This window comes from Girardinichthys multiradiatus, chromosome 2 (genome assembly GCF_021462225.1).
Source record: "Girardinichthys multiradiatus isolate DD_20200921_A chromosome 2, DD_fGirMul_XY1, whole genome shotgun sequence".
Classification (NCBI taxonomy): domain Eukaryota; kingdom Metazoa; phylum Chordata; class Actinopteri; order Cyprinodontiformes; family Goodeidae; genus Girardinichthys; species Girardinichthys multiradiatus.
The window spans coordinates 24,988,624-25,015,935 of NC_061795.1; the positions used below are offsets into that span (position 1 = coordinate 24,988,624).

The following is a 27,312-nucleotide window of genomic DNA, read 5'->3' on the forward strand; positions in this document are numbered from 1 at the left end:
AATCCTTTTAAAAATGTATAATACAATAAAAAACATTATCTGTCAGTTATATTCTAACCCAGAACATACTACCCTCTAGTGGTAACCATGCCCAAAGCTAATCATATCCACAGTGTTTTTTATTCATGGGAATGCACTACAAGAAGCTTCAATAGAAAATAGGGAGAAGCATTCAGACTCGGGTAACAGATTGCTCAACTGATCTTAACCAAGCAGATGACAAGTGGTCTGTTTCTATGAGATGGGTTTATAAAAGGCATGAGAACTTCATCCCCCTTTCTTTTTATGTTTTTCACATATTTAAAATTGCTTCAGTGCTTCTCCTCTCCATTCTGCTGGTTTAGAAATGTGCTGGGCACAATAAAAACAAAGCATTTTATTTTACTGGATCGGATCAATAATAGCCAATGTTCCCACATGTTGGGAGTAGAGGTTAAACCATCATAAAGAAGTCCATTTCAAATATCATGAATCAAGAAGCTTTCAACAAAACTTAATCCTGACAAATGAGAAGAGGCTTCAGCCATGTCTTGGTATAATAATGTGATTTATTTCAGCAGAACACTGCAGGTAACCATCTAGGGGTTAAACACTTGACAGGTTATCCCAGTGAATGTACTAAATCACCTCAGAATGACCTACTGTTGGAAAGCTTCTGAATTTCTCTGCATCGTAAGGTTAAAGGGCAAGCTTTAAACGGTGAAATCAGTGTATTGACACAATAAAACCTGACAGTTTACTAGAGGGCCTTGTGACACATTTGGTTCCTGTGCCCACAGTTTACCTCGTCTTGTTATCTGGATCCCAAGGGAGCAGTAGATGTTGGAGGCACCTATCTGGTTGTGTGGATAAAAATTGATCTTTTCCACCCAATATGGTTTGCAACAACCCAGATCATATGTATCATGACACCCTGAGTTATTCTCTTTGTCTGTGTGAGTCCCACCTTCTGCTCCATGGTGCTGTGGTCCACAAAGGTAGCCAGGCCCACAGATATATAACCCACAAAGTGCTGCTGGCAAGCCTGAGCCACACGCATGCAGATGGAGTGCAAGGTCTCTGGGTGTACAGAGGTCTGAGGAACAGTTGATCCCACAGCATCTGGAAAACAGGAGCCATGGAGCTGGTCTCCACAGGACAGCATGGTCACCTCACCACTGGGCTCCAGTAGTATATCTACCGTCAGATAGGTGACACTGGCTGAAGGGGGGTGTGCCTCCACTACTCCTCCTGAATAGAATAAATGCAAAAATGGCTACACTTACAAACACATAATACCAAACTTACATATAGGATGTGAGCACAATTAAAGGGATGGCTCTGAATTTTTATCACTGGTAATAACTTCATGAAATCTCACTTGAAATCAAATCCAAACAATCCATTTGATAACTACTGAATGTGACATGAAAATGATTCAGTTTTACACTCATAAAGGTAATAATGAAAACAGAAAAGCTCTTGGTGATGAATAGATTTCACAATTTGCAGGTGGATATCAGTTAGTGATTGACAATAGGTGTCTGACCTTGCCTGAGGAAGGTCTTCAGGAAGCTGGACCAATTGAGAAAACTGGAAGTTTTAGCCGGTTGGGCATAATGGGCCAACCATTCTGGGATGTCATCTAGATATCTGGGCAGGACAGACTCCTACAGAAGGAATGTTAAAGTACAAACATCGCATATCTAATTAAAACCACTTGGAAATGAACTTGTGTACAGTTTACATTAATTCAACTCAAAGTTTGAAAAAGTAAATGACTTAATTTAGCTCCCAGCTCATTTCAGGTTTTATGGGTGTTGGCTACATTACCGCTATATCCTGTTATCCGGATGACTCCGGTGACTGCTTGTTATCCTTAAGGTTTCAGAACCTGCTTCAATTTCTGTGCGAGTGTCTGATGGATACTGCGGGAGTGTCTATCTGTGAGTGACAACCCATTATCAGAAGGCCTCAGGAGTCTAATAGCTTTAACTCACAGCCACGAACCACCTGCCCTCAATAACAACTCTCTCCACTGGGCGGCTGATGAATACTTAAGCTAACCCCATCTATCTGGGGATCAATCAGGGCTTGACTGGGATCGATATCACTCTTGTTTCGGTAAATACGAAATGCCATTATGGTTTCACCACTTAATTATGCTGTTAATTTTCAGCTTTTGCTTTAGGTGTCCTTTACACAGTTTAGCAACTCAAGCACACTCTTTTCTCCATAAAAGCTGTGCAGTGAAACGGATCAGAATATGTTGTCTAAACCTTTCACTGTCATTGTGTGATGCTCATAATATAAAAACAGTTTAATCGACTATTTAGACAGCATAATTTAAATACACGCTTTTGTAAACAATAATGTACAGTGCCTTGAAAAAATACCCAAGCCCTATCAAATTTTCCACATTTTAGCATGTTTGAACAACACATTTTCATGTATTTTTATCAGGATTTTATAATAGACCAACAAAAAGTCCTGCATAATTGGAAATTGGAAGTAAAATTATACATGCTTTTTAAATTTTTCCAGCAATTACAGTTTAAAAAGTGTTGCTTCTATTTGTATTTAAACCACCTATGTAAAAATGTTGTAAAACCACCTTTCAATTCAGTTACTACTGCAAGTCTTTTTAGGTGTGTCTCCATCAGTTTTGCACATCTAGAAACTGATTTATGGTTGAGTGGTAGTTATGGTTGAGGTGCAAACACACACTCCATTTCTGCTACCTGTGTGACCCCTTCTCTTTTCCGATGGGTGTGATCAGTCTGACAGAGGGAGGTATCCCAATCCTTGTGGTTTTTAGTATAACAATGACCATCAGTGGAACCCTTTGTGGGGTTCCTTGAGACGACATTGTTGTAAATAAGCGCCGTTTAACTAAATAATCTGAACTGAAACTATCTGTGTAGTTATGCTGCTATAGGCTTAGGATGCTGGAGGACATAATGACCACTTTCACCTTCTTCGCTACATTCTCCCACTACTCTCCAATTTTGCATTATTTGCTGTTATTTCAGCTTTTAACCTTGTTCTCTCTATTCTCTTCCTAGAAGCTACACCTGGTCTGGCTCTGTGTCTACCTGTGACACCTTTCTGGAGAGGGGAATCGTCCGAGCTTCTGCTGGCAACAACTTAATGCTCACCCTCTACCTATGATCCACATATCCCTGTCTTTTAGTGTTTAACCCTTTCTCTCTCCTAGACATGGAAATTGACTGAGTTTTTACTGTAACTAATTATATGTGCTCTCTTTCAGACTCTAACCTTGAAAACTGGCTCAGAGTTGATCTGTTCTTTCTTTCTAGGTGGAACGACTAAAGGAGCTACATCCATTAACATTTACTTTTCCTTCCCATAGAAAGTACTCCTGGATCAGTGCTTCTTTGTTCCCTTTGTGTCTCTGCTCTGTTCTCTCAAACCCCCAGTCGGTCGTGGCAGATGGCCGCTCACACTGAGCCTGGTTCTGCTGGAGGTTTCTTCCTGTTAAAAGGGAGTTTTTCCTCTCCACTGTCGCTACATGCATGCTCAGTATGAGGGATTGCTGCAAAGTCAACACCAGTGACTGTCCACTGTCTCTACATGCTCATCCGGGAGGAGTGACTGCTACAAGTCTCTGACTCGATGCAATCTGCTGGGTTTCCTTAGATAGAAAAACGTTTTATCCAATTTGAATAAAAAGCTAACTCCGACTGCACTGTTCAATGGTTAGGATTAATAGGAATGTATGTACCTGACTGTTGTGAAGTGCCTTGAGACAACATGTGTTGTGAATTGGCGCTATATAAATAAAACTGAATTGAATTGATTTTTACCTCTTTTTCTTTACAAACTATCTCAAGCTAATTCAGATTGGACAGAAAGCATAGGTTTCAAGTTTTCAAGTTTTGCCACAAATCCTCAATTAGATATAGATTTGGACTTTGACTAGGCCATTCTAACACAGGGATATGCTTTGATCTAAACCAATCCATTGTAGCTCTGTATGTCCAGGATCGTTGTACTGCTGTAAGGTGAACCTCCAACCTAGTCTTTTGCATCCTTTAGCATGTTTTCCTCTGGAATTGCCCTGCATTCAACTCTAACCACCTTCCCTAATTTGCTGAAGAAAGGCATCCCCAACATCATGACACTGCCAACACCATGTTTCACCACTGGGATGGTGTGTTGAGGATGATGTGCAGTGTTAGTCTACTGCCACATATAGCATTATGCATGTAGGACAAAAAACAAAATTTTGGTCTTCTTTGGCCAAAGCATCTTCTTGCACATTTCCTGTGTTGCTACAAGGCTTGTGACAAACTTTAAATGGGAGTGCCTATGGCATTGTTTCAGCAATGGCTTTCCTTGATGAGACTCTTCTGTAAAGGTCAGATTTGAGGAGTGCATGACTAAAAGTTAATATGTCCACAGATTTTTCCACCTTTACTTGTGGATCTCTGCAGCTCCTCCAGAGTCACCATGGGCATCTGGTTGCTTCTCTAATTATTGCTCCTCTTGCCAATACAGTCAGACAATAACACTGACAATATAGTTTAGATGGACAGCCATGTCTTGGAAGGTTTGCAGCTGTGTCATTCTACTTGCATTTTTAAACAATGGATTAATAGATTGAAAACATACAGTTAAGCTAGAGGTTTAACGCCAACTCCGTTTTTCTACAGCTTTACCCCTTACCTGCCTAGCATGTTTTTTTGTCTTTTAAAGGCAGTTGGTTGCACTGGATTTTATTTGGTGATGTCAAAATAAACGGGGGTAAATATAAATGCACGCCATACGTTTAAGTTTTTTCTTGTTAACAACTCTGTATCATTTTCCCTCCACCTCACACATGTCCTCTACTTGGTCTTGGTCTGTAACATAAAGTACTTTTATATGAGAATTACATTTGCCCAAACAAAAAGATATTAGGTGAAAAGTGAGTGAAAGATAATTTCTGAATGTTGATAACATCTCTGTTCTCCCCTTGTGTTTTCCAGAGCATTGCCTTTTTTTTTTCTTTTTTTTTTTAAGAGTGTATGCTGTCTGGCTTCACTGGAGACAGGACCAGAGATTACGTTGTTGATATTCCAGTCGCGTAACAGTCATCATCATATTCAAGTACTGTAAGAGGCGAGGTCAAACGCTACACAGTGATTCCCACTATACAAACCATAAAGCACACAATGGTGCGGCAAAAAGTGTAAGGGAACGGTTGTCATTCTCAACGGAAGAGCAAGCTCACCGCGGGACATTGCCCGTGCAGTTCACAGAAACAGCAGGACAGGAAGAAAAAGAAAGCGGTACTTTGCAATAAATTATTTGGACTTAAAATACGTACAGTATCCTGTGATAGGATTCAGCCATTGCTTGGCGTCCTTATAAAGTCAAGCGATCTGATCGGAAATAAAACAGATGTTCTCCTCTTTGCTTGCTACTTCATATCTATGCTCCAACAATGACCCTATGGATATATGAGGATAGATTCTGATAAGCTAAACATTGTACTTGAATATCTATGTCATTAGCTCCATCAAAACATTAACCTAAACCCACAACAACTCAACACGAATTTTATGTTCAGGAGGTTTCTCTTCACTTACATCATTTCACTTTCACTTACATTTTGTTGAATCTTTATGAATAATAATTATTTATACAATGAAAGAAATCAAAGACAGATCTTTTTTCCCCCAAATCCAAATTAACTCTGCTCAGACAAATCATCAGATATCTAAACTTCTCCATGGTACCAGGCACTGCACAATATTTAGTCCAACTGTATAAAACGTCCCTCTACCTCTTCAGTGGTAGTGATTGTCAAATGACCCATTTCGTTGACAAACTTAACCTAAATAAGGTTTTTCTCAAGATCTGTTTGTACACAGCATGATGGAAAAAATACTCCATCTGTTGAAGCTATTAGGTGTAATTTTTACCCTCTTGTGCCTAATGATCCATATGCAAGCTGTGTGAGCGCTTAAGTGTGTGTGTATGGCCCCCTTCAGGCGTTGCATGGTTGAAGATCTACATGTCTTTAACCTCTCTCTGTGTAAATGCTAAAAGAGGCCTGGGGGGCTTTCTACGGGCTCAAACATTTTGCTGGAAGCTGCTGTGGGCCTCACAATATTTAGAGAAACACACGTTCTTTTCCTTAGACTTCCATGGAAGCTCCCATTGATGCGGATGTAATGGCTCCTCCTCCTTATTGTACCCTTTTAGGCTTTGTTTCCCTCAGCCAGAAGGGATCTAATTGTTAGTAATACTCTAAAGGAGAACATGGTCTGCTGTTTTGTTTTGTGCTTTTATAAAATGAGATTTAACTGAAAAAATATGGACACATACTGAGGCCAATTACTTATCTAATTCCCTATTTATTTATTTATTTATGTATGTATAATTAGAAAAACATATTAAAGAAATAAGGCATTATGATTAACTTACCAATATGCAATTCAATCATTTATTTGCTGTACTTTACTGTTAAATTATCTTTGCGTAGGACAGAAAATTACAGGTATGAATAATTAAAATGCTTCATACATGCAAGCACCTATTTTAAGAAATAATCCAATTACCACAACTTTTAAGAATGTATATATTGGAATTTTTTTAAATCAGTTGCTTAAAATGTTTGCAAATATTTAGTAAACTTTCTCTTTTTCCACTTGTCATCTGGTTTAGTGCAACAGCTAGCGTGTATGCTTATTTTTTGCAAAAGAAAATAAAAATATACTAATAAAATTAAGTCATTCTTCTGCTTCTGCTCTGTGGAAAAGACACAATCCTCTAGGTTTTTAAAATCTATATTTTTAAATATTTGTTCTCAATCTCATAAATAATGATTTTTACTAATCTGTTGTGTTCAGCATTCCCTGTACAACAGCTGAACACTCGGGTACATTCATGCATTTTGGAAGAAAACAACAAAATAATTATCTAAAAAAATCATGCAACGAGAGGCACGGGAAGTGGGCTTTGCTTTGATTAAAAGAGCAAGGTTTTAGAATAAAGGCCAGTTAAAGTGTTGTATCCATATGGCCCAGGAGCCCCGAGGCTGTCGGCCTACACTGGGGGCCTCGGCACTCTTCCCTCTCCATGGGACCCCAGCTGGTGAAAGAAACCCCATTTACTTTCCCCGTGCAGTCCCAGCCGCCATTATGGACCTTGGCTGTGGCTCAGCTCCTCTCTGCCATAATTAACAGCACCAAAGCAACAACAATTACATCCCTGCACCATGCCTACCCTGTGAATCAAAGAACAAGCTGATAGGAATGAAACAGAGTGAGCTGCTAGATACTCAAGATTACTGCTGTTCTTTCAAATGGAATAAAAAGTAAAATCGTTGTGCTCCAAGCCCACAATCATTAGCCTGTAATTAGTTTGCACAAAGCTCCCGGTTAAATGGCAAAATACGGTAATTAACACATGACAGAAAATCAAAGGCTACTTTGTAAGCATATGAGAAATAAGTGCCAGAGGCTCAGAAACTGTACAGATCGCATCTGAAGCAAATAAATGGTTTAGCACCGATTAAGTACATTTTATTTGTTTTAATTATGCCCCTGATTATATCCAATTTCATAGTTTGATCAAAATGAAATGCTGTATAAATATAAACTGCTCACACCTATTCAATGGAGGTAAAGTGAATCTAATAAAAAAAAAACTTCTGCTAAACATAAAGTTTAAAGATATGTATCTCAAGGTAGTTTTAATCCTGAGAAAACTAGGTATAAACTAGGACATTATAAATCTATAAGAAATCCTGTGCTAACAATTATTTTATATTGTGAATTAATGAATATTGCGAGATTTGTAACAGAAAGTAACTAGAGATGCTTTTGTTGCCCTCAATACACCAGCTGTCTGTATGTCCCAGAAATGCACTTCTGTTTGTACACAAAACAGCAACATAGGTGTCAAAATTAGTAGTGAACAGAATTGTGACTGATCCAATGATACAACCTAATTATAGATAAATAATGGCATCTCATTGGCTTCAAAGCAACCAAAACAGTTTTTTTATTAACATTACTAACTGTAATGTTAATGTTAATAGGATTGCTGCAAGGTAAATAATCTGCCGGGCTTCCATAGATACAGTTGCCTTAAAAAAATGCAAGGGGACTGGGATGAAAACATTTGGCTTCTAGAAACTACTTCAGAACGTTTTCCACATATCATATGAAATTTATCCTGCACAAGTCAACTGGGAAACAAAAAATTATCAGAGTGAAAAAATACAAAATATGTAATAACCTGACATAATTCTTTTACATCACAAAAACCAACCAATATCTTCCAAAGATAATCTATTTACATTTTGAACATAAGTAAAAAATAAAAAAAAAAGTACTTTAACACGAATGGGTACAGCTTTGTTGTACTCCACTATGATACAATTAACACTCCACTGTAGATCTGTAAACAAATATTGACTGCATTGGATTATAGGTATGATCAAACAGGAGTGCATCTATTTAAACTGAAGGTGTGTGATGAGATTTCTTAGGTTTGATTTGATTATATCATTCTGGACATGTGAGTGTCTTGAGATAATGTCTGTTGTGAATTGGAGTTATACAAAGAAACTGAGTTGAACTGAATTGTGATTCGTAGCCATTCTAACTATACATATTAGAATTTAACTTTGGGGTGAGCATGGTAATCTGAAAGCTTTCAACAACAGGAAACAATAAAAATAAAACATAATAAACAGTCAGTTTCAACGGATAATTTTTCTGTGAAAAAACATAAAGGTTATAAACATCAACCCACTTTTAAGAGTGGTCTGATATTTTATGATGAGGAGGGACAGACATAAGCAAGTATGTCACATTTTTACCTGAACCCATTTTGAGCTCCATAGATCAGGACCATAACGACGATAGCGCTGTAGGGCCCAGTTATAGCAGCTAAGGTGGCAAACATCACAGAAGGCCGTATCACAACCTCCACGCTGTAAATTGATCTTAAAAAGCCAGCGCTGCATGTGAATGTTTAGAGTCATAAGTTCAGCGAGTGTTTCATAAAGCTAAATCAAAAGAAAAAATATCATAATTATTATTTAGCTGTGATAGTGGGCACATGTAGGCTTGTAATTGTGCTTTAGGTGTCCTACCTGGTCTAGTGAGTACACATCTCCCTGCCCAGGGGGTACATCAACTCCTGCCACAGAAAATATCCTTCTTCCTCCAGACTTGGTGCTGTGGAGTTGTGAAACAGCTGGTTCTGGACCCAGGATTGGCACATCTAGCTCATCAGCCACTGCCAGGTCATCCAGATGGCCAACCCTACCCACTATATATGCCTGCTTCCCCTGGATTAGGTGTTTGATACGCTTCAGGGTGCGCGGACTATACTTCAGCAGAGTAGACAAACACATGTTGTGGGTCTACAGCAAAGGAAGAAAAGAGATAAAGGCTAGAGTTAAGTGTTGTCAGTGTGTCTAAGAGTTATTTCTGGGCCTGATTTATTATTGTGTACATTCAACGGATCTATTATTGAAATAGCCAGCAGGGCTGTGACCTCTCCTGTATTCTAGCAGGTTGGATTGATAAAACCAGCCTGCGGGAAGCCTCGCCTATCCTTCACTTCTTTAATGTGTGCTACCAACGAGCTCCTTGGGAATACAACTAATTACTTCACATCTGTATTTATTTGATCCACGTGGAATTATCCCTTCTGTCACTGGCAGAATGCGCTGCCAGCCATGGGTAGGAGTGATTCATCTCAGCAACACGTCTGGCACAGTCTAACAACAAAACAGTGGGAAAATCAATAAAAAGAAATGAGGACGGCTGCGTCATGTTGCGCGTTCAGTCTAAGGATTTTAAAACATTTTGGAAAGAACAGTTGAACACAGAAAGGCAGCACAAAAGGCAGCTGAAGCGTAATTATTTCCTGAAAACTATCTATGCACTATTACAAATGTTTTAAATAAGTACAACATAATCGCTGTGTTTACAAAAGATAAAACAGAAGTTTAATTTTAAATGCACTGAAAAACAAACAGCTGCTCGCTCAGGACTACTGCAGGCTAACAGCCACCGCTAGTACCCTCTAGAGGACACTTCATAAACTACAAATGGCTGTAGCACAATTACAGACCTTGAACGTTTTTAAATTTTGTTAGGTTACCACCAAAAACTTTAATGCATTTTATTGGGATTTTGTGTGACAGACCTAGCACAAAGCATGGCATAATTGGATAATTGTCAGACTAGAAGAAGAGCGCCTGCGAACATCAATTTTTAAGTCTCGCTACAAACTCTTAACAGGATTTATTTCTAAAACTTGATACGTGAAAGGGCTTCGATTAAAATCGTTCAATTGTTTAGAGTACTTGTCGTTCTGGAAGGTGAAGCTCTGCTTTTACAGCCTCTAACATGTTTTGTTCAAGTGTTTCCATGTATTCAGCCCCATCCATCTTCCCATTAACTCTGACCAGTTTCCCTGTCCCTGCTTAGGAAAAGCATCTCTAAAGCAAGATGCTGCAACTGCCATGTTTTACAATGTGTATGGTGTGTTTCTACCCCACATACAGGTCCTTCTCAAAATATTAGCATATTGTGATAAAGTTAATTATTTTCCATAATGTCATGATGAAAATTTAACATTCATATATTTTAGATTCATTGCACACTAACTGAAATATTTCAGGTCTTTTATTGTCTTAATACGGATGATTTTGGCATACAGCTCATGAAAACCCAAAATTCCTATCTCACAAAATTAGCATATCATTAAAAGGGTCTCTAAACGAGCTATGAACCTAATCATCTGAATCAACGAGTTAACTCTAAACACCTGCAAAAGATTCCTGAGGCCTTTAAAACTCCCAGCCTGGTTCATCACTCAAAACCCCAATCATGGGTAAGACTGCCGACCTGACTGCTGTCCAGAAGGCCACTATTGACACCCTCAAGCAAGAGGGTAAGACACAGAAAGACATTTCTGAACGAATAGGCTGTTCCCAGAGTGCTGTATCAAGGCACCTCAGTGGGAAGTCTGTGGGAAGGAAAAAGTGTGGCAGAAAACGCTGCACAACGAGAAGAGGTGACCGGACCCTGATCCTGAGGAAGATTGTGGAGAAGGGCCGATTCCAGACCTTGGAGGACCTGCGGAAGCAGTGGACTGAGTCTGGAGTAGAAACATCCAGAGCCACCGTGCACAGGCATGTGCAGGAAATGGGCTACAGGTGCCGCATTCCCCAGGTCAAGCCACTTTTGAACCAGAAACAGCGGCAGAAGCGCCTGACCTGGGCTACAGAGAAGCAGCACTGGCCTGTTGCTCAGTGGTCCAAAGTACGTTTTCGGATGAAAGCAAATTCTGCATGTCATTCGGAAATCAAGGTGCCAGAGTCTGGAGGAAGACTGGGGAGAAGGAAATGCCAAAATGCCAGAAGTCCAGTGTCAAGTACCCACAGTCAGTGATGGTCTGGGGTGCCATGTCAGCTGCTGGTGTTGGTCCACTGTGTTTTATCAAGGGCAGGGTCAATGCAGCTAGCTATCAGGAGATTTTGGAGCACTTCATGCTTCCATCTGCTGAAAAGCTTTATGGAGATGAAGATTTCATTTTTCAGCACGACCTGGCACCAGCTCACAGTGCCAAAACCACTGGTAAATGGTTTACTGACCATGGTATCACTGTGCTCAATTGGCCTGCCAACTCTCCTGACCTGAACCCCATAGATAATCTGTGGGATATTGTGAAGAGAACGTTGAGAGACTCAAGACCCAACACTCTGGATGAGCTAAAGGCCGCTATCGAAGCATCCTGGGCCTCCATAAGACCTCAGCAGTGCCACAGGCTGATTGCCTCCATGCCACGCCGCATTGAAGCAGTCATTTCTGCCAAAGGATTCCCGACCAAGTATTGAGTGCATAACTGTACATGATTATTTGAAGGTTGACGTTTTTTGTATTAAAAACACTTTTCTTTTATTGGTCGGATGAAATATGCTAATTTTGTGAGATAGGAATTTTGGGTTTTCATGAGCTGTATGCCAAAATCATCCATATTAAGACAATAAAAGACCTGAAATATTTCAGTTAGTGTGCAATGAATCTAAAATATATGAATGTTAAATTTTCATCATTACATTATGGAAAATAATTAACTTTATCACAATATGCTAATATTTTGAGAAGGACCTGTAGTGTTTTTGATGCAGGCCCTGGGCATTCTGTTTTGGTCTTATCTGACCGCAGCACCTACTTCCACATTTGTTGTGTTCTATAAAAGGCTTGTGGCAAACTGCAAAAAGGTGTTCTTTTAGCTTTCGTTCAACAAAAATGTTCTTCTTGCAACTCTTTTAAAAAGGCCAATTGTGGAGAGCATGACTAAAAATTGTCAGCAGAGTGATCCTGAGATGTGAATCTCCCCAACTCCTCCAGAGTTACCTTAGGCATCTTGGCTGCTTCTCTGATTAATGCTCTCTTTGCTTGGCCTGTCAGTTCAGATGAATGGCCATGTCTTGATAGATTTGCAGTGGTACCATACTCTTTCCAATTTCCGATGAAGGTTAGACCAGTGCTCGCTGAGATGTTCAAGGCTTGGGATAAATGTTTTCTTACCTAATTCTGATTTAAACATATCCACAACTTTATCCCTGATCTGACTGCTGTATTCCTTGTTCTTCACAATCCTCTTTGATCTCTAATGATCTTTAACAAACCTTTACACAACAGCTGGATTTATACTGAGATTAAAAACACACAGGTGGATTCTATTTACAAATAAGGAGATTTGTAAAGGCAGTTAGTTGTTCTGGATTTTTTTTGAGTGTATCAGAGCAAAAGGGTCTGAATATAAATGCATGCTACATGTTTTAGATTTATGTTTTGCAAAAACCTTTAACAACATGTATTCTTTTTTTTTTTTGACTTTCTATGCACTAGTTAGGCCCGAGCAGGAAGGGCCTATTGTAATCGCTCGAATTAATATTATTATTCCGGGGACTTTTGGCGGGGCAATATAGGGACTTTGCCATATCCCAAAACTCACCAAATTTTACCCAAAATTGTCCCCCGCGTGAAATTTTTGTTCTTTAATGTCGTCGTCAGTGGGCGTGGCAAAACCACTTAGCCACGCCCACAAACGTGAGATAGGCCAAACCGTAAGTTGTACAGATCTGAAATTTGGCACTCCTCAAACCAAGAAAAAAAGTCTCTTGGGGGTATGCCCTAAAATGCACAGGAAGTCGGCCATTTTGGCTCAAAGGCCGATTTTTGCCCATTTTTTACTTTTACTCACCTTGAACTTTAACGAACTCCTCCTAGGGATTTTGACCTATCGGGTTCATATTTGGTCAACATGCAGTTAAGGCATGGCGGATTAAAAGTTATCAACATCCTGAGTTTTCGGCCATGTTTAGGGGGCGTGGCCGTGGCACGAAGTTGGCGTTCGCGCCGAAAGTGAAAAATCGCAATAACTTTCCCAAAAAAAATTCCAAATCACACCAAAGTTGCCATGAAGGAGGACCTTCGGGTTCCCGACAATCCTATGGGGTCATATTGTGACATCAAAGCCACGCCCCCTCAGAACCGGAAGTCACTTTTTTCACTTGGAAAGGTGCCTCTCTGACCCTCTTGACCCAATCAACTTGAAAGTGTTTCAGAAGACAGATAACTAGTGGGTCTAACTTCGTTTGAGGCACAGTGACTTTTCATAAAAGGGCGTGGCCATGGCGGCACGGCGAAGTCAGACGTCACGCCATGGCCATACGTTTGCCTCTAATTTCCACATAGATCATCTGATCTGCAACAAATTCAATGTGATTGATCCTTCTCTAGTCTCCAACAGAGATCTGATGACATATTCGGTGGGCGTGGCCTAATTCGTCCACAGCGCCCCCTACAAAATTAGAAAAAAATCAGCCCCAAGCCATGCTTTGACCGAGGAATCTGAAATTTGGTACACCTATGTAACTTCTCAGGACCTACAAAAAACTCTATTGGAGCATTGGTCCAAACTCAACAGGAAGTCGGCCATTTTGGATTGAAGTTGCCATTTTGACACAGTTTTGACCATTTCTAACACGCATATCTGAGCGAACTCCTCCTACAGCTTTTGACTTACAGACTTCAAAATCACTCAGTATACTCTTAAGGCACCGGGGACTAAAAGTTATCAAAAACATTTTGATACAGGAAAGCGTGTGGGCGTGGCCACGCCTCAGAATATGACTTCTCGCCATAAAACACTAAATTGATATAGCTCCTACAAGGAAAGTCACAGACAAATGAAACCTTCTGGGATTGATCTGCCTCTAGTCCTCAACAATATTCACTTGTCAGATGCTGACATCATCGAAGCCTCGCCCCCTGACAACAGAAAGTGTCCCCTTTTCCTTTACAGAGTCAGTGTTTGATGTTCTTCACCTAATCAATGTGAAACTGTCCCAAGTAACAGATAACATGATGGTCTTAGACAGTTGCCAGTACTTACTGCTTTAGCTGGAGGGTGTGAATATGATGGCGTGGCGAATTCTGATGTCACGCCACGGCCATATGTTTGCCTCTAAATTACACATGCATGATCCCATTCACTCCAAAATGAATATGCTTGATCTTTGTCAGACCCCAAACAGCTCTATTGGATTACATTTCAATTTGGATCAACAGCGCCCCCTAGGACACTTCAAGGGCTATATCTCCCTCATACATCATCCGATCCACTTGAAATGTAGTATACATGATCCTGAGTTAATGATGGACATTTTGACACAGTCAATTGATGATGTTGTTTTAGCCCCGCCCACTAACAAACAAGCAACTGCAGCGTCCTTCTGGAAGATCCGATTTACTCCAAATTTTGATTGCTTTTTGCCAGACCGAAACTCTGCATGACCGAAGATCATATGAGATGTTGCTCAAAGTGCCACCTACTGGCGACGTGTTGAAGTGACGCGGTGTCATCGTATGTGGCATTTGATGCCAGGCTCCTGCGGTCGCTCAACAGCCCGAGTTGCGCTGAGGGGTGCGAGGGCCTTCAAAGCTGCTTGCAGGTTTCTAGTTTTTGATTGTAATTCACATTGAATCACCCCAAAAACACTAAAGATTAGAGTGTTAATGGTGACAAAATGAAAACATTCCAGAGTTCTGAAACATCTTCTAAGGCAATTCAGACTAATACCCTACAGTAACATTTGTTAGACCTTTGCAAATGAAACGTCATATTAGTTAAATGTTCATATGTACAAAGAGACAGGTAAATAAGATCAACCTTACAGGGAAATGATCCACAGCCTCAGGTGTTAGAATAATAAACCGCCTGTTGCAGGATGAGGCTTGGCTGGTCCTGGAATCAGCCCCATTGCACTTCTGGAGACTGGTGTAACACTGCAAGATGTCTTCCCCCAGATGCATGGGACATATGTAGATCACCTCCACATTTTCATCTGCAATGAGGAAAAGGGATTTTACTTATTAAATATTTACCGAAAGGCTAGTGAGCTCTGAATAAATATCCCTACCTCTAACATCACACAGCCTGCTAATTTGGATGTTCTGGAGGATGTCATATCTTCTCGTGTTCAGTCTCTGTCTCTTGGAGTACCCTGTCAGAATAAGGTCAGACCATCATCAAATTCTCTTCGACACAAAAAGAACTTCCAGATCTGTACAGCCAGCTTTGGTTGGGATGTGCATGTCACTAGACTTGGGAATAAGGGAGTTAAAGACTAATCAGCCTGTACAGCAAACCAATGATTAATTCAGTGTAATAACTAGCAGGTGCAGAGCCCGTTGTGTGCTGGGAGTGCTTCTGCACCATGTCCAGCCACCACTAAACTACATCCAATGATACCACCAGGATCTAAGCCAGTGTGAGAGAGAATCCTCAACTGAATCAAGGTAATTAAATGATTGGATTCATGCTAATTAACAACAATGGGGTTCAACTTTCTAATTATCCTTGCTCGCACAGCACTCTCTGTAGCCACCCCAAGTGCAAATAAAGCATTCCATCTGCTCGTAATTAGGCCTAATAATTTTAGACAATCACTCAATGATTGACAATGCACATGCCTGATTATAGCCTAAACGTGTGCTGTGGAGAAATTAGATCATGAACTGATCATGGCTTGTACTCTTTGTTTATTACAAATACACAGCCGCCCTTTTAATTTTTTGTAATATGCATGTGGTGTTTTTGTGCACAGCAATAAAATAAGGCCTTTGCGCCTCTTGCACATGTTCAGCATAATGGTTTTTCATTTGCTTAATCTGCAAATTAAATGGCGATTGAGACTAAATTGTTCGGTTCCTTGGCACAAGGACTGTCATCATCTAGGGAGTGCTTTCCTGCAGAGAGTCATTTGATCGAGACAGAGAGTCTGAACCGGGGCCACAGGCTGAGGACAGCAGAGCGGCGAGACTGGGATGACTGTCTCTGAATCAAATGCGTGCATGTTGGAGTGTGTGCAGCAGGAAACGAAAGCCACCTAAGGAAGGGATGTGGATAATGGTCCTCTTGGATGACCGGATGTGTTTCCAGTTTGCTGCCAGATGCTGGGGATGGAGAAAAGAAGTGATCATTGAGGAGTCCGGCTGAGCACGCACAAACACACACACACACACACACACACACAAAAACACACAAATCATCTCATCACCGAATAGATAAAACACACCAAACCAATCTCTCTTGGCTCACAGAAGCAAACGAAGCATAAAATACCATCATAATTAAATTAAGCGTTTCTTTTCGGAAACATCCTCTCACAATTAATTCAATCAGCAAGGTACATGATGCTACTGCCAGGGGAAGATTAGCAAGCTTAATTAACAGGGTATGAATGTTTAAAGAGTGAGAACATGCATTAAGTGCATGTATACACACACAACAATGTTCAAACTAAATGAACTTGTAGACACTAATTAATATTGTGTCAGAGCTCTAAAAGATGTTCTGGCCAGATGACAGCACAGACGTGACATCTACACGGAACAGGAGCAGAATTACAGAACACGTCCAGGGCAGCTGTGCTGTCAGACAAGAAACAAAATACATGTTTTATTTATTGTGGGTAAGATTAAACGATTAAAATAAGAAGAACTATAATGAACAATGGCAGATAAATATAAGGCCATCTGAAAAGAAACTGGAATGCTAACAAAGTGAAAAATGTAAAGAAAGTTGTTTTTTTTGTTTGTTTTGTTTTAATTACTCCAACCATTTTATTGAACTAAAGATTTTTTTGGCTGGTGACTTTTAAAATACAATTTAATTGAATTTTAAGTCAGTTTTGGTAGGTAAAATACTATAACAAAATATCAAACCAATAATTTATTGTCTTTAGTTGAAAAACAACAATTATGAGACTAAAAGTTGAAAACGTTTAAATTTCAAGATCTGGTACAAGTGCACCAAATTTTAAAACGCAAATAGTGTAAAAGTACTCTGGGTCCAGGAATACTACTACTTCTACTACTAATGATAATAATAATAAATTAATTGTCAAATAATTGACAAGGACTGTAAACGTAATTAAATATATATTATATTTAGACCATTAATGTATATGTTAAGCCATTCATATGTGTTATTTATCCACAAACTAGCCTCTTCTTTTCTGATTTTTGCTGTTTTTTCATTTCCAAAATATTTCCAGAATTACCGTAGCTCTTCTGTCAAAGTAATTTGAAGTTTTCCCAGTTTTATTTTCCAGTTTCTGATGTTGAGTTAAAAATGAAAAAAGTCATATCACAGTTAACATAAAAAGTAAAAAAATAAAAGCATGTAAAAAAAGCAACCTTTGATGGTACATCACCTGCGCTCTGCTGCGATAATTCTCCAGCTGACTGAAACGCCTAGCCTGAAGGGCTCTCTTCACATGGCACCTTTGAGCGTGCATCGCCCATGACAATGAGATAACTTGCACCGCCCACCTGCGTCGGCAGTGGCACATGTAGGCAGTCCTGGCCAAGTAGCGCCTCCAGCAGGACTGTATACATATGGCAGCAGTCTCAGTGCCTCTCTCTCCTCTGTAGCGTTGACCTGGACGTGAGACCAGACCTAATACCTCCTCCTGATTTTCAAGCACTGAGAAGAGAACGGCCGCTGACGGAGTCTTTCTCCAACCACAATCGGACTTAAGGCACAACTCCACAAGCCGTTCTCCATTAACCTTAGCTAAAGGCACTGCAAAATCCCTGAGCAGTTTATTCAGAGCCTCCAGAGCGTCAACAACGCTGCTCCAGCACACACTAAAGCTGTGCTTGAAGTGACTGAAATCTCTCTCCATCGGGTCGATCTGTCCCTTCATGATTGTAAAAGGGTACTTGGTGGTGCTTACAGAAACTTCTACAGACCGCTTCTGCAGAGCAAAGAGATACAAAGTAAACTTTCCTGGAAATGTATTTGCAATCCTTTACTTTTTCTCAAATGTTGTCACGTTGCAATCACAAACTTCAGTGCATTTTATTAGGATTTTATGTGATAGGCCAACTCAAGTTAGAGCATAGTCCTGAAACAGCAGGAAAAAAATACAAGGTTTTAATTTCTTTTTACGAATAAAAATCTGAAAAGTCAGTTGTCTATCTGTATTCAATGATCTTTACTCTGATACCCCTAAAGAAAACTATCATTAACCCTGCACATCACCCTTAACACATCATCCGCACCATGAAACATGGTGGCACCAACATCATGCTGTGGACTAATAAATCAAAATACAGTGGAATACTGGAACAAAGACTACAAACAAGTTGAGACATGGGCAAAGGTTCATCTTGTAACCAAAGCTACAACAGCTTCGCTTAGATCAAAGCCTATTAATCTGAGAATGACCTATTCAAAGTCCAGACCTAAATCCAACTGATAATCTAAGCCAAAACATAAAATCTATTGTTCACAGATGCTCACCATCTGACTTAGCTTGACCTATTTTAAAAAGATAAAAAGTCTGTTTCTAGATGAGCGAAACTGGTGGAGACATACCCCAAAGACTTGCACTTGTAATTGCAGTGAAGGGTGGTTCTATAATGTATTGACTAAGGGGTCTTTATTTGTAAAAACAGTGTTAAAACTATCTATTATTTTTCCTTTCACTTCACAGGTATGCATTACTTTGTGAGTGTATCATAAAATCCAAATAAAATACATTAAAGTTTGTGGTTGTACTGTAACAAAATGTGAAAAAGTTAAACGTGCATGAATATTTTTACAGGCACTTTAGATGCATTACAAGAAAGGTAAATACATGATGTTTTTATCTTCACATCATTCGCTTTTTCATCATATCATTCCTTGCAATGATTTGAGCTAAAATGTTTTTAAACATTGAAAGAATTCCTACCTGGGAGCCTTTGGTGATAAAACTGGTTGTGGCTTGCATATCCCATTGGTCCATGCTCTCAGAAGCTTTGGAGTGAGTTGATGAACTGGTCCAGACAGGATGGCCTTCTCTAGGCTTTCTGACACAGCTGGATTCTGAATCCATTTGCCATTTTGACTCCTTATCAGATATGGAATCTGATTCTGTCAAGTCCAAATACAAGAAAAAGACAAGGACACCTTTTTTTAGTAAGGTGAGCAGCTGATTTTTAGTATCCAGTCATTGTTGTCAAAGTAAGCAGTGGGTAAGGCATTTAAACCAATAAGCGATGAAAAATGGGGCAGGAGGACAGAAAAATACAACTGAAAACGACTGTTTGGCTGTCTAGATTACAAATGTTTGGACAGACAAATCTGCTGACATATCTTAGATGTACTAACCTCTTTTAGAAGTGTATAAATTCTTCCTGGGATTAAGAGACATAATCTTGTGCTGAACCGACATACAAAGCAAGCTTGCTTGAACCGCTAAGGACAAGAAACAAAAGAATTATCAAAACATTGTTCATCAAATTAGGCAGAAATGTAGTTTTACACTAAATATAGGAGATAGTTTGGAGGTATTGTTTACGAAGAGAAAGAAATAACTAAAAAGATCAAGCTAACAGAAACATTTTGCCTGGAGTAAAACAGAGTTCAGTTGGTGGTGAGATATGTCAATCAACCTGGCTCCAGGTCATCGTCAGGAAGATTCAGAAAGCGTTTTCCTTTTGCTTCAGTGTCCTGAAGAATCTCTACAGGCCCAGAAATATTTCTTGGATGTTTCACCTATGCAGAATGTTTCTATAATTAGTGTTGTACATTTTTCAGTGGTTTTCCAATAACATAATCTATTAAAAATTGAGACTTTTATTTTGAAGAGAATGCAAAAGCTTTATTTTAAATAATGCAATCTATGAAACACAGAGGCTTTTAATTTGAAGACTATTTGTAAAATGTGTTTTGAAAACCCAAATTATACCTTGTTGATCACTGGTTTAAGCCTATTAGCAACATTAACATTAGCATTTTATCCATTAAGCATCTGCTATGCTAAAGTTAGGTAATATTTTCCATAGTAGATAGCTGCAGACACTCAACACCAGTTTAAGAGCCAACAGCACTCTAAAACTGCATTTCCACTACAGGATTACAGGTTATATAAAGGTTACAGAGGGTTAGGGTAGGTGTCAGGGCATGAAAGCAAAGTGTTTATTAACCAGAAAATGACAGACTGCTGGGACCGGCAGCACCATTCACAGATATGACATGTTTCTCAATATTCTAACATTTGCTAATATGCAAATATTAGCTAATGTACTACTACTAATAGCATGCCAGCTAACACTATTTAACACTATATGCTTTGCTAAAAGCAGCTTATATGCTTTCATTCACAAAAATACAAACATTAGCTAATACACTAACATTAGCATGTTTTATATGGCAATAAAAGCAGTGGTACGGCCTGATATAAGAAAATCAGGTAGTTCTCCAGCCATAACTAGAAGACTTTATAACTTCTAAAAACTCAAAATGTATATTCCTCTAGACTATTTTCCCAATGTTCTTATGTTATGTTTTTGTTCTTCTCAGACCACTGAGCACTGTGACAGACCATGGGAAGTAGCCAGGTGCTGGAAGATTCTCCCCTCACAGGCACACATCTGTTTCAGACGGGGCTGGGGAAAAAGGTGCCACCTTTCGTAAAATTGCAAAAATTCAAAAAGCCCATCCCCTGGCACAGATATGGAGCAGAAAAGAACTGGGCTCAGTTGCAGGAGGCGGCAGCAGGCAGAGAGCCAGTGGTTAGCAGTTGGGGAGGCTACGGCTGTCTTATTGGCATGCAGGAACAGGTAGTCGATTCTGTCTGGAGACAGCTGTAAACCAGCAGCCCATAGCACAGCAATCAGGTGCCCGTTTCTTTAGGAGAATGCTGATGTGCTACAATCTGCTGTTTTCTGCTTTCTGTAGCCAGCACCTCCATCTCTTTTGGACCAGTGTGACAGTTTTGGCCTCTATTTCTCATGTCAGACACAGATTAACGAAATCATATTGGCAAAGAAAGTGTGTAAAAAATCTAAAACTAATGTCGACCTTTGAAAAAATTCATTTGTTTGCTGTGATAAGGGCTGGATGTCATCACTAAGTCAAGTGACCTTTATGTCATAGTTTGTCTGAACAAGAGACTTGAGGAATCTAAATGCCGACAGCTACCATTACTCTTCACTCCAGTAAAAAGTGTCTGAGGATTAGATGAGTAAGAACTGACAAAAGAAACAAGTAATTATGCAAAATGTGTCAGAAACATGAGGAGTTTCAGTTTTATTAAAATATTGAATAGAATCGAAATTAGCTTAATTTAAAAGCATTGTGATCCAATGTGTGATCAAAGAAAATAGTGGTCCCACTGTTAAAATATTAGGTAAGACGGTAATAATACAATGTTAACATGAATTCTACCCGCCAAACTAATGTGTTTCTAAATCTGTCCATTCTTTGTCTATACCTCCGTAACAGGGTCTCAGAGGGACTGGTGCCTATCACCAGCAGTCATTGCGCAAAGGCAAGGTAGACCCTGGACTGGTCATGTTTATAATTAAAAAACTTAAAATATTAGAGATCCAGATTTTTCTGGATAATACCAATATCTAGATTTCTTTTAAACATAACCTTCTGATTCTGATTTTATATGATTTTGGCTTTTTTCTAAAGACTACAACACATAGAACATGAAAAAAGGGTATTACAGGTTCATCTATAGAGATTGTAGATTTAAATAAGCGCCATTAATGTATCAAAGCAAATGTCTCTAACTTTTGTTTTTTTGCTAAGAGAAAAAGCACCAAAGTGCATGGTTTTCTTTGATGAACTTATAGGTAAAACATTATAAGAATTCTTAGTTTTGATGCATTATTTTAAACAAAAAACAAATCAGCCAGATTGCAAAAACAAAGCCAGATTGCCAAGATAAGCAGATCATGGAAAGACTGGCCAATTTTGTTCTCTGGCCGATTGATTGATGCATTTTTCCTCTATTAAGAAAATGAAAGGTTCCCAGGCAGATATGATAGTTATAAAATGCTTATAAAACAATTCCATATGGTTCTGATAGTACACAGTGAGTCATCTTTAGTGTACCTACAGGAACCAGTGTTCATCTGGATCTTTTCCTGTTGTCCACTCAGATCTCACCCATCTGGACTTCAGACCCAAACATAAGACTACTTTTCTTTTTCTTCATTAAAAATGGTTCCTTCAAACTAAAAAGGTTAGGGCTAATGACTATGAAAATTGATCCTCTATTTCTTTTATTTTTTTTTTCAAAAAAGACTCAACTGTTATAATTCATGGTATCTCAGCCTCCCTCATCACCCGTAACACAAGGAACCACCCGAGGGATTCATCCTGAGCCCTGCTGCACACGGATCTAATGTTCTTCCGCAAGATCTTGACCGGTCACTTTGTGATATTTGCAGGTGTGTAATATAAGAACTGTGATTCTGGGTGCAAACAGAAGAGGGTAAAGCTGCAGTGATTAATATTTGTGTCAACGTAAAAAGACTTATTGGAAGCATGTCAGATTATAAAGGGCAGTCAAAACTCTGCCCCCCGCTGCCCAGACAAAAGCAGATGTGTAAAAACTCTCCGGCTTTATATACACATATAGGCCACTTACCCAAACAAAACTGGCCCAGCTGTTCTATAGCCTCACTGAATCAGTTCTGACAGCATTCTTTACATGTGTGGTGAAAGAGGTCCATAATTTCTATTACAGTACAGAGTACAGGACCAGCTTTGACACTGACAGGAAGCAGGGGTAGCTGTAGTAGGAGGTAAAAGTCCTTCATCCACTGAGGACATATGCATGAATAGATACAGCAGCAGGGATCCTGCATTATACAGAACCCCACCCACCCTGCATATGGACCGTCACCCCCGTACCCGCGGGCAGAAGGTGGTAAAAGCATCAACACCAGAACACTGTTGTAAATTGGAGTTGGACGGCTCTTTCCATCCAGGAGAGGGACATCAACAAACTCTTCAGGAGACAGAACCCCCGGAAAGCTGCTGGTCCGGATTCTGTCTCACCAGCCAGCCTGAAGCACTGCGCTGATCAGCTGTCTCCAGTCTTCACAGACATTTTTAACACCTCACTGGAGACATGTCATGTTGCAGCCTGCTTCAAGTCCTCCACCATCGTCCCTGTTCCCAAGAAGCCAAGGACCACAGGGCTTAATGACTTCAGACCCGTCGCCCTGACCTCTGTGGTGATGAAGTCCTTTGAGCGCCTTGTGCTCTCACACCTAAAAGACATCACCAACCCCCTCCTGGACCCCCTGCAGTTTGCCTACAGAGCCAACAGGTCTGTAGATGATGCAGTCAACCTAGCCCTTCACTTCATCCTCCGGCACCTGGACTCCACAGGAACCTACGCCAGGATCCTGTTTGTGGATTTCAGCTCTGCCTTCAACACCATCGTCCCAGTTCTGCTACAGGAGAAGCTCTCCCAGCTGAGTGTGCCCGACTCCACCTGCAGGTGGATCACTGACTTTCTGTCTGACAGGAAGCAGCGCGTGAGGCTGGGGAAGCACGTCTCTGACTCCCTGACCATCAGCACTGGTTCCCCCCAAGGCTGTGTTCTCTCTCCTCTGCTCTTCTCCCTGTAACACCAACAGCTGCACCTCCAGTCACCAGTCTGTCAAGCTTCTGAAGTTTGCGGACGACAGCACCCTGATCGGACTCATCTCTGATGGTGACGAGTCCGCGTACAGATGGGAGGTGGACCATCTGTTGGACTGGTGCAGCCAGAACAACCTTGAGCTCAACGCTCTAAAGACAGTGGAGATGGTTGTGGACTTCAGGCAGAACCCAGCCCCACCTGCCCCCATCACCCTCTGTGACTCCACAATTGACACTGTGGAATCTTTCCGCTTCCTGGGAACCATCATCTCCCAGGATCTCAAGTGGGAGCCAAACATCAGCTCCCTCATCAAGAAAGCCCAGTAGAGGATGTTCTTTCTGCGGCAGCTGAAGAAATTCAACCTGCCAAAGACTATGATGGTGCACTTCTACACAGCCATCATTGAGTCCATCCTCACCTCCTGCATCACCATCTGGTACTTCGCTGCTACAGCCAAGGATAAGGGCAGGCTGCAGCGTGTCATTCAGTCTGCTGAGAAGGTGATTGGCTGCAGTCTACTGTCGCTCCAGGAACTGTACACCTCCAGGATCCTGAAGCAGGCAGGTAAGATTATGGCTGATCCCTCCCACCCCGGTCACAGACTCTTTGAGACTCTCCCCTCTGGCAGGAGGCTGCGGTCCATCCGGACCAAAACCTCACGCCACAAGAACAGTTTTTTCCCATCTGCCACCAGCCTTGTTAACAAAGCCCGGAAACCACCCTGACACTCTCCCTTTCCCCCACACCCCCCCCTTTTTTGCTGACAGGACACTTGTAACTTGTAACTCTATGCGTTACATTAACGCTCAGCTTGGACTCCTGCTTTACTTGCACTGCCATACTTGCACATTGATCACCTGCACTGTTGTATTGCTCTTGCATCTTATACTGCTCTATATTTACTCTCACTCACTTAAAACTGTGCACATATATTTATATTATATTGTAGATATGTTTATACTGTTTAATTTGCATTGTATTGCACCGACTATGCCAAAACAAATTCCTTGTATGTCCAAAAACGTACTTGGCAATAAAGCTTTTCTGATTATCTGATCTGATTATTCAAGAATTTACTTTAGTCACTAAGCCTATGCCTCCTTTTATTGCTGCCTATCTGTTTTTAACAGCATGTATGACATTTATATGTAGTATTTTATATTATTGATGCATTTACAAAAATGTTTTGAGTTTTTGATTTTCAGTATGTGTGTTTATTTGGACTTTTTCTCTGCCAGCTTTTCTGTTTTTTTAATTTTGCCTTCTTTAGTTCACTTCCCACTGAGGTTGATTGTTTATGTTTTCCATGTGGTGCTTTAGTTAATTCCTTTAGGTTTAGTTTCTCCTTGTGGTGCATTTTTGTTTGGTTACTTTTTAAGATTCATCCTTTGGTTTTATTGTCTTTGTTTCTCTGTTTAGTTCTGATCATGTCCTGCCTCCACTCTTTGCCATTGCCACCATAATCAGCTTCATTTGGTCCACCTGCTCAATGTCAATCAGTCTCACTGTTTTCACCTGTGCCATGCTCTTTATATACTCCGCTGTTCTGTTTACTCCTCACTGGTTCATACTGTTTTGCCATGTGAAGCCTGGCTATGTCCTTGACTGTTTTTGCTCTTGCCCATGCTCCATGCCTTGTTTTCCTTATGTCTACCAGTAAGTTTTTGTCTTTTACTTAATAAATTTTCTTTACTCATCGTGCTGCTCCTGCCTGCCTGTCCGCAATTTGGGTCCAACTCCAAGAACACTTTATGAAGGCATATACTTCTTTTTAATTTTTAGTTTGTTATTTTATGTTTTATTTATTTATATAAGCAGACAGTTTAATGTAAGCTGATAGAACTGAATAATTAATTTTGTTCTTATTTCTTATTTTATAGCACCAGTTATAATATAAGTCCTTTTAAGGTATAGTTACCTACAATTTATTTGTTTTTAAGTGTTACATTATTTATGAATGCAAGTATCATCCCACATTAATGTTCTGCTTCTCCTTAAACACTAACAGTCTTGTAAAAATTTTGCTACAATAAAACCTTAACAAAAATGTTTGAATGCATAAATTGCTTATTTCCATCCATCCGTCTACGTTCTCTACCTGCCTTTTCCTTGTATGGTCATGGGCATTAAGTGCCCATGTCTAACACCAAGACAAACGGGGCATAAAGCTATTGTCACGGTCTGAGGTTGTTTCGGACCAAAACACAGACAAGAACTGGGCAGCAGCATGTTCAGAGAAGGCTAGTTTTAATAAGGCTTGAAATCAGCACTTACATTTCCGCTGGGAGGAAAAAACTCCATAGCACAAAAACAGGAGACCACAAGGAGCTTGAGGAGAGACAGGACATTACAAGAAAACAGACCAACTAATATACAGAGAGTAATGAGAGTGGAAGAATAGACAGGTAATCAATGGAACAGGAGACAGGTGTGGCATGGCTAGCAGGGAGGCTGAAGGACAGGTGCAACTAATTACAAAACTAAACCATGCAGGGAATGGATAACAAACTCAGAGAAACAGATCTAAGAAAACTATAACAACCTGGAAAATAAGAACTAACAAAGTAACCTGAAGACATAGAGGAAGACCTAACTGAAAAGTAAACAAAACCCAACAAATACTGACTGAACTAACTGGGAGGGAAGCAGAGAAAGTGATGACCTAGAATCAATGCAAACCAAAATGTAAACAATAAATGGAACTAAGTATAACGGCAAACAATAACTAAAAGCTAACCTATCAGAAGGAACTGAAACAATAAAAACTAACACGGGGAACTAAACTAAGGATAAGGCTGGGAAGAACTACAAATATAAAAGGGAAACGAACACTGAGTAAATAATAACAGAAGGGGAACTAATGACAAGAGGAGGAACAGGGAAAAGAAACTAATAAACTAGAAGAGTGCAGCAAGAACAAATAACCTAACAATAAACAAGCACAGAAACACTAAGCAAGACAGTAAACTAGAAAACTCAAAGAAGCATTAAGAACTGAAATAGTAATAATAATCCGAGGAGAAAACCATTCTAAGTAATAAATAAATGAGAAAGAAACCACCAAGGGAACTATGGGCGAGGAGAGAAAGAACTACTAAAACTAGGAGGCAGGAGAGAGAACAAAACTATTAGGGAACATAAGTAATAAATAAACATAACTACTAAACCCAAAGGAATAGAAACATCTAGCTGAAAAGTAAACAAACACAAAACCACAACAAAGTCCAAAATGGCAGATCCTGACAGCTATGCCCTCACATGTACTAGGAGAATTTTTAATGACCAACTGGCCTTAAAATTATGTTATTTAGACTGTGGGAGGAAGCCAGAGTACC

At 40.0% G+C, this 27,312-nt stretch overlaps 1 protein-coding gene across 6 annotated transcripts in view; it reads right to left on the bottom strand.

Annotated features, from left to right (window-relative positions):
- Positions 1-27,312, bottom strand: part of iqch (IQ motif containing H) — a 39,352-nt gene that overhangs the window by 10,801 nt on the left and 1,239 nt on the right. For 3 of the 6 annotated variants that reach the window (XR_007035843.1, XM_047350502.1, XM_047350530.1), the window contains exons 5-15: positions 19,980-20,082; positions 19,696-19,782; positions 19,277-19,458; positions 17,750-18,295; positions 16,421-16,487; positions 15,452-15,535; positions 15,207-15,376; positions 9,095-9,367; positions 8,819-9,007; positions 1,529-1,649; positions 947-1,230 (exon numbers count right to left, since the gene is read on the bottom strand). Coding sequence is in view for 5 of the 6 variants with exons in the window: in XM_047350502.1 (XP_047206458.1) it covers positions 947-1,230; positions 1,529-1,649; positions 8,819-9,007; positions 9,095-9,367; positions 15,207-15,376; positions 15,452-15,535; positions 16,421-16,487; positions 17,750-18,295; positions 19,277-19,458; positions 19,696-19,782; positions 19,980-20,082 (2,106 nt within the window). In the remaining variant the exon portion in view is untranslated. Of the gene's footprint in view, positions 1-946; positions 1,231-1,528; positions 1,650-8,818; positions 9,008-9,094; positions 9,368-15,206; positions 15,377-15,451; positions 15,536-16,420; positions 16,488-17,749; positions 18,296-19,276; positions 19,459-19,695; positions 19,783-19,979; positions 20,083-26,251; positions 26,328-27,312 lie in introns of those variants that run through there. The other 3 variants (XM_047350521.1, XM_047350514.1, XM_047350536.1) reach the window with 3 other exon arrangements.